A 17,015-nucleotide genomic window follows, 5' to 3' on the forward strand; every position below is an offset into this window, starting at 1 on the left:
CTGAAGATAGACCAATGTTGAGGTGGTTCCCGATTAACCAAACAAAGTGCAGCGCGCAGAGCAGCTAGTTCCGCAGCTGTCGACGTCGTGGAGTGGTCGGTCCTAAAGCTGATGGTAATAGCTCTTGCTGGGACAACCACCGCACCGGACGAACACTGGATGTTTGTGGAACCATCTGTATATATATGTACACTGTCCGCATACTTCTCGTACAAAAGAAGCAGAGACAGTTGTTTCAACACAGGTGACGACAGCTCAGATTTTTTCCGGATCCCTGGTACACTGAGTTGAACTGTGGGTCGAATAAAACACCAAGGGGGCATCGGTGGTTTAGATGCAGTGGTGAAGCCCGAGGGAAGTTTGTCGTTGTACTTGACGATAGTTTTAGAAAATGATGCGTGGCGCCTCTCTGAAGGCAGTGTTGCAAGGTGATGACAGGGAGCACGTGCAAAATGTCTGATGTGCGTTCTCAGGACTTCCACCGTAATGTGAGTTTGCATTGGATGGTCACGAGCAATCGCAATAGTTGCCTCTATTGACGTACATCTGGGCAAACCAAGGCACGCTCTGAGTGCTTGAGCTTGTACTGCCTGCAGAACACGAATATTGGTCTTACAAGTATTACTCAGCACGGGCAGGCTATATCTAAGAAAACCGAGAAAGAGCGCTCTGTAGAGTTCCAGCATTGCGTCTACTGACATCCCCCACGTCTTTCCTGCCAAGAACTTGAATAACTGGGAAATTGCTGTCAGGCGCTGCTTCAGGTAGGCCACGTGCGGGCTCCAACATAGGTCCCTGTCGATGATTACGCCAAGAAACCTGTGAGTTCTGGCATAAGGAATGGGCCGCCCGTTGATTGAGATGACATAAGGTTTCATTAGTTTCCGAGTGAATGCCACCAGTGCGCATTTTTCTGGTGATATGCTGAGACCTTGTTTACACAAGTAGCTAGCTGTCAAAGTTGCTGCTCTTTGAAGCCGCGCACGTATCTGAGGACGTGTGACTGCCGAAGTCCAGACACAGATGTCGTCTGCGTATATTGAAACCTTGATGGTAGTTGGCAAGTAGTCAGCAAGCCCAATAAGTGCGAGGTTGAATAGCGTCGGGCTGAGAACTCCGCCTTGAGGAACGCCCCTGGAGGTATAGCGTCGTGTAGTTGGGCCATCGTCTGTTAACACAAAGAATGACCTTGCAGCCAGGTAACTTGCAATCCACGAAAAAATTCGACCACCGAGGCCAACCGCCGCAAGTGCATCGAGAATAGCCTCATGTAATACGTTATCGTATGCACCTTTCACATCTAGGAACAAAGCTGCAGATAGTCGCTTACGGGACTTTTCGTGCTGAACATACGAAACGAGATCAACTACATTGTCGATGGAAGAGCGGTCACGTCGGAAACCAGCCATGGAATTCGGGTAAATCTTGTAGTGTTCAAGATACCACTCAAGGCGGCCAAGGATCATTCTTTCCATCATCTTTCCTACGCAGCTGGCTAGTGCAATTGGGCGGTATGAGGCGAGTTCGAGGGGCGATTTGCCCTGCTTCAAGAGAGGCACCAAGCGGCTTACTTTCCAGTCGTCGGGAACATTGCCATCCTGCCATGAGGAGTTGTAGAGGCTCAGCAATTCTCTCCTTGCGGCTCCTCCCAGGTTGCACAAGGCTCGATATGGAATACCATCTGGACCCGGAGTGGTAGAACGCCTGCAGAGAGCTAGTGCCGCCTCGAGCTCCTCCATTGTGAAAGGGAGGTCCATGCGGCAGTCACGGGAATGGGGGACGTCACCTCGGGCTGGAGAATCTGGACGAGTCGTTTGGTTGGCGATCCGCGCACAAAAATCTTCTGCGACATCGATGTCTTGCCGCCCTTCAAAGAGTGCGAGCGCTTTGAATGGAAAACGTTGCTCCGGAAGGCAACGCAGACCTTGCACAGTTTTCCAAATGTGGGAAAGTGGCTTGCGGGGGTCTAGCGTCTGGCAAAACCTTGTCCAACGTTCCGACGCTAATTTATCCATGCGACGCTGAATCTTCTTTTGCATCCTCCTGGCTGCCCTAAGGTCGTGAATTGATTTCGTGCGCCGATATCGACGCTCCGCCCGGCGCCGCAGTGCTCGAAGTCGTTCCAACTCTATGTCGAAATCGTTTCGCGTGGAAGAGATTGTCAACGTGCGAGTGGCCTTTTGCATTGTACTCTTAATTGTTTGCTGTAACCCAGATTGTAGGCCCTCGCTGCAAGCATCTTCCATGTCAGATTTGAAGGTGGTCCATTGAGTCGCTCGAATGGTCCTCCGTAGACCAGCTCTTGACAAGCCTTTGATGCTAAGGTAGATGGGAATGTGATCACTCCCGTGTGTCTCAACATCTGGAAACCACTTGACACATCTGGCGAGAGAGTTAGAGACAAAAGCAAGGTCGAGGCAGCTTCCGTATGTCACGCCTCGAAGAAAAGTGGGGCAACCATCATTCAGGAGAGTAAGGCCATAGTGGTAGGCGGCGCTTGCTAATCTTCGTCCTCTTGCATTTGTCCTTGGACTTCCCCATGCAGGGTGGTGCGCATTGAAATCTCCTATGATAACCCATGGAGCAGGACAAACACTCAAGATATCCGCTAATCTTCGTGAATCGAAATTGCTTGAAGGCGATATATACACGCCTATGAGAGTAAACAGGAGTTTGTGCTTTTTAACGGTGATGCATACATATTGATTGTCATCGTGAGGCGCAATTGGTTGCACCACATAGGTGAGTTCACGACGAACAAAAACGATGATCTTGCTGCACGCACCGTTTGTTGAAGACATGACAGCTTCGTACCCTGACAATCTGGTTGGTTTCGACAAATTGGGCTCACAAATGACGATCAGTGGAAACACATTACTATACACAAACTGACGAAAATCTGAAAGGCGTGATTTAAGCCCTCTGGCGTTCCATTGGATGATGGACGCTGATTTGACTTCTTGACGGAAGGATGAGGTATGGGTAGCCATCTTTCTATTCGAGAGATTCAAGCACTGGGCTTAAGGCGTCCAGCACTCTAAGTGCGCTTCGAGCTGATGTTGTTCCCATGTCCTCTAATATCGCTCGGATGGCTCCCATGAGGGAACGCAGCACCGAAATGACTTGACGATCTGTTTTAGGTATACCATCCATGACTGGAGATGGCTCCGGTGGAGCGGCGACCTTCCGAGGTTCCTTGTCAAGGGGCCGGGTCGGAAGCGTAGGCCATTCCTCTGGAGGAAGATGCTTATCCGCTGCCTTCGTGGAACTGGTGGGCACTTTCGCGGCGCGACTGAGTGGTGCCGCCACGGAGTGGGCACTATCATATCGGGCATGCGCGTTCTTAGAAGACGTACGATGACGCCGACGTCGACGCCGACGCTCAACAACTTCGGCTGCCTCCCTGTGGGTCGAGTTGTCTCGAACCATTTGCTTGAGAACCTCACGCTCCTTCTTGATGCGAGGACAGTCTTTCGACGAGGCAGCGTGAGGACCGCTGCAGTTGGCGCATTTCAGAGTAGTGGCACGGCAGGTGTCTTCTGCATGAGGTTCAGCGCAACTGGGGACAGAGTAGCGAGTTGGGGCACACGCCTCTGACGTGTCCTAGCCTGAAGCACTGATGACACTGAAGCGGCTTCTGTATGAATGGCCGAACCGGATGGCGGAAATGTCCGACTTTCACGTGGGATGGTATGCAATCCCCCTTGAAAATCAATTTTACGCAGCGCGTATTCCCAAGGCGACGCACTTGCGTAATGACAATGCCCTCGTTTGCCGGCTTGATGAGGGTAGGTAAGTCAGCACTGGGAATGGCAATGTCGATGTCGTAAATTACACCGGCTATAGATGTATCATCCATCGGGATAAAGGGGCGCATTTTAATGCCGCCTAGCTCCGTCATTTGTTGAAGCTGCCCCAGAGCACTCACGTTGTTCACGTCTATGGCAAGGATGTTCTTCCGTGGATTAATTCTGATGTCTTTAATTTGATCCGGCACCGCACGTTCCAGAATAACGGATAGGGCTTGCCTGTTCAGCAGTCGTAGGTTGCTTGAGGGATCCTCCGGCATGAAGATGATGACATGCGGCCAGCGCGCAGGCCTTGACTGCATAGTCGCTGTACTCGCAGGCGTCGAAGGCGGTGCGTTGATGATCTTCCTCTTCGCCCTCTTACCCCGGACGGGTATGAAGCTGTCGTCTGATGTGTCGTCTTCTGACATAGAGTACAGCTCGGTGTCCTCAGTATCACTGGGAGAGCCAACTCGCTTCCTTGCGATTGACGGCCGCGGTGACTTCTGGCCAGACGGGCCTCTGGCCTGCTCCGCGTCCATGACCGCAAGACGGGGAGGCGAGGCACCTCGAAAAAGCGAAGGTTTCACTAAAAATTCAGAGAGCACAGAAACAAGCGTTCTGCCAAGAAGACACTTCGTCGTCTTCGTCGCCAAAAAGCAGCAAAGGACACAGCGGCTGTTATTGCCTGCCCGCATACCCCCAAATGTTGTAGACACATAACAGAGAGAAATTGTGGGTGTGGTATTGTACAAGGAAATTTTTAAAATTAAATTTTAAGTGGAACTTCGCATCTGTGTCAAGGTTGTCTGTGTGTCCGGTAATTTAGTCAATCCAATGTTTCCTTTTTTTTTCGTGCGCGTCCACGCGCTTGTGTCTGCATGTATGCCTTCGTGTGGTCTCTCCATTCATGCGTACGTATAGTTAGTTTTTCACAACATCCATAACACAACTTTTTACAGTTGAAAAAGCGTCGTACATGTCTTTTTTGCTTGACGCTTTAGTAGGTTTTCTAGCTCGTTTTTATAATAGGTGTCTGTCTTATTTGTTTTATAGTTAACGTTTTTTTCCCTTCGTTGCCTCAACAGCGTTATGTTTTCCCATATTTCGTGCGCACATGCACATGAGGTCCCATTTAGATCTCTGACATTGAATTGCGTTTTGCAACAATAGCCTTATATGTAGCAACAATATTGTATTCTTTGCGACTATACAGCAGGGTAAGAAAAAGGCGAGGGGGGGGGGGGGGAAGAGGGATAGCGACAAGTTTACAAAAGTGTATCAATAAACATGTACCGTCTGCTGAAGCCACTAGAAGCACTCGGCACCATATCTGCGCACCGGCGATCATGTCAGTATTACCAATAAAGAGAGGATAATCAGAAAATCCGATTGTTAGCGCTTATACTACACCTATCCTTTTTGAGCGGCGATTTCTACGGCATTTTATACCTGCCAATATTTAGACCTGAATTTACAAAGCTTTTCGTTTCTGAGCGCCCTGTGCCAACGGCCGGTCGCCCTTGTTAATCATCTGTCCAGCATCATGATTGACAGGAATATGCTTTTAAAATGCTTTTAAAATGACGTAAAAGAAGATTTTTGAATACGGAAATTATTTTCTGACCCGTCGGCTCGGAAGGTCGTAGGCCTCTGCAAACTGGGAAGTCCTCAAGACGAAGCATACGAATGTATGAACGGTTTTTCCAAAACTTCCGTTTATAAGAAGCGCTTGCGGAATGATATATAAACGCAAATTCGGCGGTTTGCACCGAATCTCTAGAATAAACAGAGGACAACCCCCCCTTACCCCCACCCCCTTCTTTACGGGCTCAGGCTCAATTTTGAGCTCCAATGAAAGCACCGCCTAGACAGTTATGCGAGCCAATCAGCGCTGCTTCAGTAGACCTCCTCTAATTCCAACGTTCAAATGCTGAAATGAAATGTCGGAATAATCGATTTTGCAATACGCGCCAAGAAAATATCGTGCTGGCTGCGTAACCACTTATGGTATAGCTCATAAACACCCGTAATCCCCGGGCCCTTCTGTTTCCTAATGTTCCGATAAGAGTCACAAACGGAATGATTCGTCTTCGGGTCACCCCCTTCGCAAAAAGAAAGGAAAAGGAGAAAGAGCACACACGCATGGGAAGCGCTAGGCTTCGCGTGTGACTACACACACGACAAAACGAACTGTTTCCAACTATGGCACTGAACTGATTTAGAGTATATGGGGCAAGGAATATTTTCCGTGCAAGTTGATTATCCGGATTCATCGACACGTTGCACCCCGTGCCATATTTCCGGTGCAGCAGGCTCTACACTTGTCAATATATGTTTTAACGCTCATTCGCACTGTTTCAGGTGATCTTCAAAAATACTACGGCGGTTGGTGTCGAAGTCATTTCTAACGACGTGATTTACTACGTGGCTGCCAAACGTGAAGTCATTATTTCTGCAGGAGTGATCGGATCGCCTCATGTCCTTTTGTTGTCCGGTATTGGGTCAAGAGATATTTTGGACGAATTCCGGGTAAGCCATCCGACACACTACCCTGAAAACACGCGCATGAACGCACATGCATGCGCTAATGAAACTGTAGTTGGTAACACTTTGTGGAAGTAAACTGAAAGTGACGTCTCAATATGTGCGTGGTTGGCTGACACAACACCGGCGTTATAACAAGGCGCTCCTGCCACCTGGACCGGCTGTTCTTATCTGTAGCGTAGCCGGACTCGGGGAGCTCAAGATGGGCTTAGACCTCCTGCCGGAACTTCGGCTGCTACCTAAAAAGTGCGTTCGTGTTCCGCACTAGTCAGGCTTCAAGCGGCAGGGTGCCTCTACGGCCTGATTGCAGCACTCGGCAATGGCCGGGTGCAAGCCTTAGCTTTCAGTGGTTTCCCTGCCGCGGGTAACAAAGGTATTAGTCTCCTCGCGACCGCGGCACACTCACTGCCCCATGGCTCTTGCGTCATGCCCACGGACGCACGCATTGCAATTCGTGCGCGGCGCGTTGTCGAACATCCGGACGCCCACTTGACCAGGTGGAAGCGGCCGACGCCCATAAGCAGCGATTGCCTCACACGCCGGCAACGAACCTTCCTGTTTAGCTCTTTCCCTACCGAGATTTTTGGCCGAAAATGATACAAAAATACCTATTTTTTATTTGCTTATTTGATTCTACGTGTTTTGAAACAACTAAAAAGTTATGCAAAGGTGCACTATTCGCAAGATACAAGCAAAATATATATTTTTTTTAATATGCGAAAGATTGGCTTCACTGCACTGCCCCACGTAAAGTGCCATAACCTTTCTAGTCTTCGGTGCAGCAAATGTCTCTTTGAAATTTAAAAACTAAATAGCAGGGGCAAGCGAGTCCGGGAAAACAAACCTTGGATTTACATCTAACGGCGTCCACTGCCAATACGTCGAGACGCGGTCGCGCCGTCCGAACCTGCTGCTACCTGTAGTCGCTGTAGTCGGTTAATCTTTGCATAAATGATATACGCGTAAGCTGGCCAAGTGTATAAAAAACTGACCCCCTTCCCAACGGCCACGCATACAGGCGAACGAACACATGTTTGCACTCACTATTCGGCGCCTACTATGGCGCGCCGTAGACTTCTGCGTATATTATTGCAACTGGGACGCGACATGCTGATCAAAGCATCGCTCGTTTTTGTGGGGAGCCCGCGTGAAGCTGGTGTCCGTCGTGGAGACGCCATGCTTATGGCTGTGGTGAAGATAGCGGATAACGCAGGCATTCTGACCAACTGTTTGCTTCAAGGAAGAGCCCCAGATATGAAAACTGCTGACAGAAACGCATATACAAAAAAAGCAGCACTTCTTGTATAATATGTCTGTGTTTTATTCGTAAGTTATCAGGTATGAACTCGCATAGAACTAAGTCGATTTAATGCGGAGCGACAGTGTTTAATAGTTTTATGTGCAATTTGTGTGCACGTTTCTATATACCATTTTTTTCCTGTGTATCCTATGCGTAGGTATGTCTGTGTTTTTTTATGCGCACGCGTTACTTGGCTCGTTGTGCAACCCCGCTGTCATAAGAAAGCCGTGGCAAAAGATGACGGCTCATCAATTACATCATCGTCGAGATTGTGCACGTGGTTGTCTGAAAACAAAACGCTGTGAGACCGAACGTTGGCGGACGATTGACTAGGTGGCGCCTAAACCCTCGATAACGCGAAATGCAAAGCTGGCGGCTGCGGAGCGATCACGGCGAGCTACAGCGAGGCAACGTTCTGGCCGTTGCGAGAGTGCCGCATACTCACCTCGCTCACGCCGCCCGAAAGCTACGAAGAACGTACAAGACACCTGGAACTGAAGAATCGATAAGACACGATCCACGCGGCTATGGAGTACACCATCTAGGATCTCAGCTACATTTCGCCGCAACACTAAACCCTGCCGCATAGCTTTGCGACGCACTGAGCGACAAGTAATGCCCTCGCATTTACACATCATAAGCATTGCTTAGGTGCCCCACAGTCTTTTTTATCTATGTCGTCTTTTATTTAACTCTAATGTTAGCACACTAACTATAACTCGCTGTGCCTTTCACTTTAATACAACTGTTGTATTTTTTCCATAGCTGGCGAGGCAGTGCAGGTGTTCACTGAACAGTGAGACAGTTGCGGCGGCCAAGGCCTGTTATCTTATTCGCTGTTTTATTTGCAATAAATTGCTGCTGCTATACTAATCTTGAACTTTTTTGCAGATACCCGTTATTAGTGAACTTCGTGGAGTGGGACGCAACCTTCAAGACCACGTTACCGTACCCATCTACGTCAACCTAAAAGCTCCCGTCAGCATCGATGAATACAAGATAAAGAGTTTGTGGCAAATCTGGAAGTACATCTGGGGTGAAGGTAGGTGACATGCTGACACTAAGTGTCTTGGCAGCGTGTACGATGCCCTCACGGCTAGTTTTCACTGCGTTGCCAATTCCCGGACGGTATTGGCCTCGAGATCTTGGAGTGGCGCCCTCTCGCGTGTGACGTCAGAGCGGGGGCTCCGCTCTCAACCACGCTGCGGCAGCCGCTGCTCCTGTATGCGGATCGTCTGCTTCAGGCGGGAACTTTGCTGAACGAACAGCCTCGCGACGGTCAACTAACGCCTGCAACGAATGTTTTCGAGTGTAATCTTGAACTTGTTTTAGTTGCGGCCCAATCGACAGGGCCAAGAAATCCCCCGCATGGTCGACGAGTGCGCCGATGCCACCGGCCGCATTGCTGGTTAGAAAGTGAAACTGTGTGTGAGTGTTCTCGCTCGTTATCTTGTTTCCGCCGTACGATACTGATTAGTTTGGGTGGCGCGCTCGATATTTCAGTAAGCGTGCCCTTCTCCAGCATCTACAAGTATGTCGATAAAGCTTGTGAAAGGTAGCGGTGCCCATAGGTCGGCAAACTCACTCATGAGTCGACTCACTCAGATTCACTCACTCATATCGAGACGTGAGTCTGAGTCTGAGTGAGTCCGGGTGAGTAAAGTTTTTGTGAGTCTGAGTCCGAGTGAGTCCGGTTGAGGAAAAATTTTGGTGAGTCTGAGTCCGAGTGAGCCCTAAGGGCAAGATATATTTCATGAGTGAGCCTGAGTGAGCTCCACATTTCTTGCCGACCTATGGTCCTGTCTACTCAACTTCAGCATTACTATCAGCCTTATGTCGGCTCACATTTATACTCACGTGTAGACCCGCATACGTCAACGCGCTACCGTTCATACGTCAGCTCATTATTTGTTGATCAGAGGCGTGAGATGAGGAGGGAGAGGGGGAGGAGGTGCCTTGGCCTCCCCCCGCAAACTTCTTCATTGGAAGTTACTGATAAAAATATCTCGTGTGAGTCATCTCTTTCAATAAAACGGTCCTTATTGAACTACAAAGTCAGATAACTCGTATTTGAAGGTACGAGATCAAAAGGTGCTAAGTAGCGCACCGATTATGCGAGATATTGGCGTTAAAGAGCATTGACATTATGGTATAAAAAGGCTAATTATAGGCTAGCGGACTCATGAGTCGACTCACTCAGACTCACTCAGACTTAGATTGAGCCGTGAGTCTGAGTCTGAGTGAGTTCGAGTGAATTATATTTTGGTGAGTCTGAGTCCGAGTGAGTCCGGTTGAGAAAAATTATAGTGAGTCTGAGTCCGAGTGAGTCTGGATGAGGAAAAGTTTGGTGAGTCTGAGTCCGAGTGAGCTCTAAGGGTAAGATATGTTTCGTGAGTGAGTCTGAGTGAGCTTCACATTTTTTGCCGACCTATGGCGGTGCCTCATCGAGGGTGAGGCAGTGTACGACGCAGGCCACGTTGTTGAATGCGCGGTCGAGGCCGTCAACGGAGATCGCATCACCGCCGCTGCTTTCGTCCTGCAAACTAGTGCGCAAGTGCCGCCTTGTTGCACACCCCCCTGCCGATGCCCATGATCGCAGTTTGTCCTGTAATGTTGGTTCAGTGAGAACGATATTACGTCGTAGTTCCTATTAATACCGCACAGGGCCGTCGCATGGGTATTAGAATATAACAAATAGTTAATCGCTGATTATACCACGCACAGGGCCACAGAGATTAACGTGGCAAAGGCAAGCTGGGTCCAGTTTCACGCCACGCAGCCTAACGAAAAACTTAAAGAGCTCCGCTTTTAAAAAAGCGTCTGCACTGCCTCAGGTGAAAACTTTTAGAGAATGTGCACTAAACAGTGGCAACAGGTTTCCCTTATGACGTTATGATAAGCAGTCCGCTAGGCGCGCGCTTGCCTTCATAAGTAAAATACGTATGTACGCCATCCAAGTGCAGCCGTGGTCTCAGATATCCTGCGCCGCTCAGCTGAGCTGACGAGGCGCGCTTTCCTGCGAGGCGATTCGGAGGCCGCGTCGTCGGCTCTTTGTCTAGGGGCCTTCGCGGCAGGTTGTGGGACCGCACCACACCTGGTGTAAGTCGCCTATGCTTATAGCCTGCGTGCAATAAACGCCTTAAGTATTGGCGGGGCCCTGCACGGTCACAAGCTTACCTAAGAGTCGCGCGTACGGTGGGTAGCAGAAGTCACTGTATGCGAAGTGCTTGCTGCACACGGTCGATGAAGGCGTGGGGCGCTTTCCCATTCTGAGCTTGCGATGCACTTCTTCAGCTTTGGGTCCTTAGGATAGTTGTGAAAGCTAACGCCTTTTTCACGAGCGGACGAAGTACACTGAGGCACAGAGCAGTACTTCACCATTGCGCAGCACTCGCTGCGGCGACAAGCGGCCGCAGTTCTTAAAAAACAAATAGCTGTAGTTCTAAATGAACGTTAAAAGCAGTCCCACAGTTGTTCGAACAGCGTCAGTAGCCACCGTATAGCAAGATAACCAAGTGAACTGCTTTTTTGTTGAGATTTACCACAACGGTGGTTTCAACACGGCGCCGGGCCTACGTAGCAGACGAAAGCGCGCGAATCCCCGCTCTGACGTCATACAGGCGCCGTTCGCAGCGCCACCATCGGTCGCACACCAGGCCAATCGCATCCTCGTAAATTTTACGTCGATAACTGTTACCTGCTCACGCCCTTCGTCATTACAGTGCGTCCACAGGGATCACAGGGATCACAGGTGCCCGGTGCCGGAATCCCAAGGTGGTTTAATAAAGCTATAAAGAATATACTTTAAAAGAAAGGCCGCTACCTCCCGCGAGAGAATGCCGATCGAAGCTTTTTACCCCTCGACCACGTTGGCAATGCTACAACACAAAAGGATATTGGAGAGCGTGTTCGCGCCGCCACTTACAGTGATTGGGGGATGACGGGCTATGACTGATTGGCGCCGCTCTCAGAGGCTTATTCATTAATACCCCCAAGGTTGGAGAAATTAAATGAAGCCAGAAGCAAAACGGAATTGGTAAGCGGTGATTTTTCGTTGTTGTTGTTGTTGTTGCTGTTGTTTTTCATGTTTCTTATTATTGCGTCCTCACACTAGCGCAGGAACCACGCATTGACTGTAGCCCTGTTTCAACCAATGTAAAGGCCGCACTGTAACCGCACTTTTTGTCAAACACTGACACAAAATCAGACTAAAGAGATGCGTGGTTAATTAAAAGTGACAATCACGACTACTTCCTTTTTTTCAGGTTACTTTGCCTCCACCGCAGTTGCATCCGTTCTCAGAACGAATGTCAAGGAACGCCACCTCCAAGCAATGTTTATAGCAATGAATTTTGGTTCCTTCAGAGAAGACATACTTGCAAAAATTTCTAACCTAAAGAAAGAGGTAAGGAGTGCGGAGAAAAAGCAGTGTTCTTCCATATTGCACTCGTGCTACGAGTCTGTGGTGTCGTGTTAGCAATGATGCCTTTCAAGCCCGAAAGGTGGAAGCCTCAGGAAATCGTCTTTCTGCCTGGCATATGGTAAACATTAGAGGTGTGTGCAAACTGAAGCGAAAATAAAAGAAAGTCTAAGGAAATGTGAATCAGGAACGAACGGAAAGTAACGGATCAAACTATGGGGCATCCTTTAAGAAAAAGGGAAGTCCCGCGAACTCACTGAGCAAGGACACCGGCTGTGGCTGAAAATAACAAGGATGGATTGCAGACCTTATTTTATAGAAATATTTTTGGGCGAGTGACTAAGATACATATTAAAAAAAACACCCTTGCGGCCTTTTTTTTCGATCCGGATCTCGGTAGATAAAAGTACTGCACAGAACATTTCGTCCGTTTAGATTAATTTCTTGAGGTGCGTTTATCAGAAGCAGTGATATTATGAGCCGTTCATTTCTCCTCTCTCGCCTGCGAACTTATGGGCCTTGTAAGTGTTCGTGACTCTTAGGACATTTTAACGCGACAGCGTTAAAGAGCTCGTATCGCAGAAATTCCGCCGTCGGTGTCGGTGCCGTTGGTTGTGAGCGAAAAATCATCATCTTGTCCGTGACCGAAAAATTGAAAAAGCTGCAAATAAAATAATAATAAAAATGTTGGCTCCGAGTGAGAATCGAACCCAGGCCGCCTGCGTGGCAAGCGGGTGTTCTACCACACAGCCACGCCTCTGCTTGGGGCTGCCCTGAAAGTAACTTTCATGCTTCCCGAAAATACGCGTCCTGTATACAGGTGTCACAGTACGAGATGTAATAGCGCAGTAATATTGCGTGGTACAAGCGTACATTGCCATCGGGCGACACACGATGTCAATATCATAACGACTTGGTGGTTTAAAGACAGCCACCCATTACAAAAGGCACCACACATTACTGCGCATATTCCGTTAAGACCACGTAGTGGGTGCATCGCAACTTTGAAAACGTTTCTCGCGCATAATTGCTCCTGGTTTAAAGCATGCTACCCATTACATAAGGCACACACCTTAGTGCGCGCATTCTCTTAAACACTCGTAGTGTTCGAAGTGCGCACTAGGGGCAGGATATCGCTATCGCGTTCCACTCTTAAAGGCGAAGTGTCCCCCAGTTCACAGTCTGTGTGAACGCGTGCTCTGTTTCATTCCCTATTTTGCATGCAGCGTTCGGCGCTCTATTTTGTGCTAGGAACTTTTTGTTGATGGTGCTACATTTTTTAATTACTCCTGAGAAAAATGTCACATATTTCCGACGTTCTATTTGAGGAAAAGTAGCTGGCATCATTCCGTGATACCGACGACTTATATAACCATATTAATGTAAAGAAAAATAAACGAAAACAGAAAATAATCAATCGGATCATTTTTAAACCACGCACCTGCTCACTGCCACCATGTTTTGATCTTCTGAAGCTCGGAAGTTTTGTGAGATTGATTTTTTTCAGCAATTTATTGAAACCAATACCTTATTAAGAGCATGTTAAAGGTGAGCGAATGAATCCACGACCTGATTTCGCGCTAAATATGCTTCTGCCATGGTTTCGGATTGAGTGGCAGCAAAATTTTACGTGAGCAACGACGTTATATTAGTGGGAACGCGTAGCTCACCTGGCCGTTCATGTACTTATCGCCGTGGATTGTCGTCTATGTACTTATATAACATTAAAAGTACTTAAGCACTGAGAGGCTGCCACGTCGGTGCTCGAGGTTAGAAAATGTATATTGTTATCCTAATAACACCGATCTCGCTGACAAACAGTCCATTCTTTCAATTAAAACTTTTAATTGCCTTCTGTCCGCCCAGGAAGCAGTCTTCTGCATTTAAAATATGCGCGAGCCGCTATGCCAGTGTGATTAGGTAACATCTGTCAAAAGGGACATTCTTGACAGTTTTCTAAGCTCGGCTGCATTGTTCACAACACGCAAGACTAAGGTACTTTTGTTGCAAACAAATCAGCGGCGCTCCAAGCAGCGCAGTTGCGTTGACTGCGCGGAGTTCTATTCTTTCCGCTGAAGGCATCATCAATTTTACGTTACTTGCAGAACAACGCAAGAATATTGGAACACAGGCGGCGAGCGCGAAATCTCGCCGGATAATCGCCCTTCTGTGTATGTTTTCAAAGGAGGAGATCAGGGAGCTTCCAAGAGGCAATCGGTTCTCGTCTCTCTAAGAAGTATCACACAGAAAAAAAAATGAAATCATCGGTAATAAAGAAAAGTCAACCGCCGGTGGTCATAAAGACCAAGGTCATATGTGTTGTTCCCATAATGTGCGCATGCGCATGGTAGCCTAACATTAGTACAAAAGGGAATTGGATCGCGGGACTTGTTTCTTCGTTAGACACAACCTTATTTACCGTGATCTTAGTGATCCCATTTCGTATTTTTATCCAACTAGAAATCGGTTATTATATTACCGTTTTTCTTTTCTTTCTTTCTTTCTTTCTTTCTTTCTTTCTTTCTTTCTTTCTTTCTTTCTTTCTTTCTTTCTTTCTTTCTTTCTTTCTTTCTTTCTTTCTTTCTTTCTTTCTTTCTTTCTTTCTTTCTTCTTTCTTTCTTTCTTTCTTTCTTTCTTTTTGTAGGATATGGCCGCTTCGTTTCCAGACATAGGAAAAGACGACAAAGAAGGATTTTTGCTGCTACCTGCCTGCCTTCATCCAAAATCCAAGGGTAGCGTTACCTTGAATACAGGCAATGCTCTTGACCCTCCAATGATTGACCCACGGTATTTCAGCGATCCCGACGACATTCAGTGCATGACTAATGGTATGGACTTTATGGTATGGAGTTTAGTTCGTTTCAGTGCCTTTTTACATGAATTCATTGCGCAAGCTTTAAAAAATAACTATCCTATTCTTCCAACAAAATTTCTCTGCTGAGAAACGTCTGCAAGGGCACAACATGTATTTCAAATTGACATCCATTGCAAAACTTAAGGCGTCGACACAGTCCTCATATCGTTTCTCATGTCAGTTCTCAACAACGACGAGAGTCAAACCTCAAACTTCTCCTTTTGCCACCGACTTGGCTTGTATGCCCTGCCATCACTGCTCATCCGCGTGCTTGCAACCAAAAAGTTACGGCCTTGTGCCTAGGCATGCGCAGGTTTCTCCATTAGGGGGGCCAAGTCTCACTGCAGCGCAGCCTCCCCTCGCCCCCCGCCCTCCAACACCGTCAAAATGAAAGTGAAGCAATGACAGCTTCTCACAATGGCCTTCCAATGGTCCCCGGTTTCCGAGGGTAAAGGTGGGTAGTAAACAGCTCTTTGAGTGCACCATCAGGGGTCCTCGGTCACCTTTATCGTCACAAAGAATTCGTAGCTATAACCCTGAGCAGGACGCTACATAAAAGCTGGTTTACAAGTTTACAAAAAAAGTAAGATGGCAAGAAATGCACTACAGACATTGCAAATACATTTCAAGTAAAGGGTATACAGTCGAACTCGTATATATCCAGGTCGTTAATAAACGGGAATTAGTTCGATGTAACGTATAATTCGATATAATACTGTTAATGAATTTGCAGTTTTTTCGGTGCGAATTTTGCTGCGCAAGTTGGCTTCACGAAATTGCTTCATGATAATGCAAGGAAGGCGGCTTAGAGCAACAAACGGTTTTTTTTTTTACACGAAGGTGTTTTATACCGGGGTCCACCAAGACTTCACTGTGTTTCCGTCACGGATATGGCGTTGTAAAATATACACTAACAGATGAGAAAGAAAAAAAAAACTGGAAGAAAAAGTTCCGTCGCTGGGAATCAAACCCACGACCCCTCGCTCCACAGCGCGCGGCGCTAAGCGACTTGGCCAGAGACCGTGCGTTCCACAGCATGCTAACGGCGAGCTATTTATATACACCATTTACCGCTGGTGGTAGTCGGAGCTCAGTGGCACTTCAGCGTCTTCTCGTTATTAGAGTTTGAGAATCGGTGACCCAAGACGCTGGGCACCCAAGCTGCGTTGGGCAGCCTGCTCTTACGTTCCGATGATCAGCAGAGTTTGAGAATTGGGCCAACGCAGGCTGCGTTGGGTCAAGCGCACGGAGCGCCACGCGTGACGAAATTTAAAGCCATGCGAGACGCGGGCCATACTGCGCCGTGGCCCGCGCTGCATCTGTGTCTCCTCGCGGGTGACCCAAGACGCCTTGGGGCCCCACGCTAATTTTCTATTTTTGCGTCTCGGGTCAACGCGAGCGCAAGAGCCCAAGAGTGGCTTGGGTTCTGCGCATGCGCCCTGGCGGCTCGCAAGCTTCTTGGGTCCCCAAGATCCTTGGGGCCCCAATTCTCAAACTCTCTATTACCAGAGAGATAGAGCGCGAAGTGCGCGAAGGGCGCGCTTTAAAGGTCGTCGCCCCACTCGTTGCGAAGCGCGTGCGCCTCCTACTCGTATATATACACACCAGTACTTTGCACTGACCATAGAATGGTAAGATCTAGAATTCAACTAGACGTGAGGAAGGAACGGCAGAAACTGATACGCAAGAAGCCGATTAATGAACTAGCTCTGCGAGGGAAAGTACAGGAATTCAGAGTTTCACTTCAGAATAGGTACGCGGCTTTAACCGAGGAAACCGACCTTAGCGTTGACGCAATGAATGATAATCTGACTAGTATCATTAAGGAGTGTGCAGTGGAAGTCGGGGGTACAGTCGTTAGACAGGACACTGGTAAGCTATCCCAAGAGACGAAAAACCTCATTAAGAAACGTCAAGCTATGAAAGCCTCAAATGCAACAGACAAAATAGAGCTGGCGGAGCTTTCGAAGTTGATCAATAGGCGTAAAGTAGCCGACATAAGAAAGTATAATATGGAGAGAATTGAGCATGCTCTAAAGAACGGAAGAAGCCTCAAAGCTACGAAGACAAAACTGTGCATAGGCAAAAATCAGATGTATGCATTAA

At 48.0% G+C, this 17,015-nt stretch overlaps 1 protein-coding gene across 1 annotated transcript in view; it reads left to right on the top strand.

Moving 5' to 3' along the window:
* Nucleotides 1-17,015, top strand: part of LOC119381525 (neither inactivation nor afterpotential protein G) — a 54,421-nt gene that overhangs the window by 27,317 nt on the left and 10,089 nt on the right. Inside the window, exons 6-9 of the mRNA XM_049412445.1 lie at nt 6,153-6,320; nt 8,527-8,677; nt 11,901-12,040; nt 14,700-14,883. Coding sequence (XP_049268402.1) covers nt 6,153-6,320; nt 8,527-8,677; nt 11,901-12,040; nt 14,700-14,883 — 643 coding nt within the window. The remainder of the gene's footprint in view (nt 1-6,152; nt 6,321-8,526; nt 8,678-11,900; nt 12,041-14,699; nt 14,884-17,015) is intronic.

The sequence above is a fragment of the Rhipicephalus sanguineus genome, chromosome 1 (assembly GCF_013339695.2).
Source record: "Rhipicephalus sanguineus isolate Rsan-2018 chromosome 1, BIME_Rsan_1.4, whole genome shotgun sequence".
Taxonomy (NCBI): domain Eukaryota; kingdom Metazoa; phylum Arthropoda; class Arachnida; order Ixodida; family Ixodidae; genus Rhipicephalus; species Rhipicephalus sanguineus.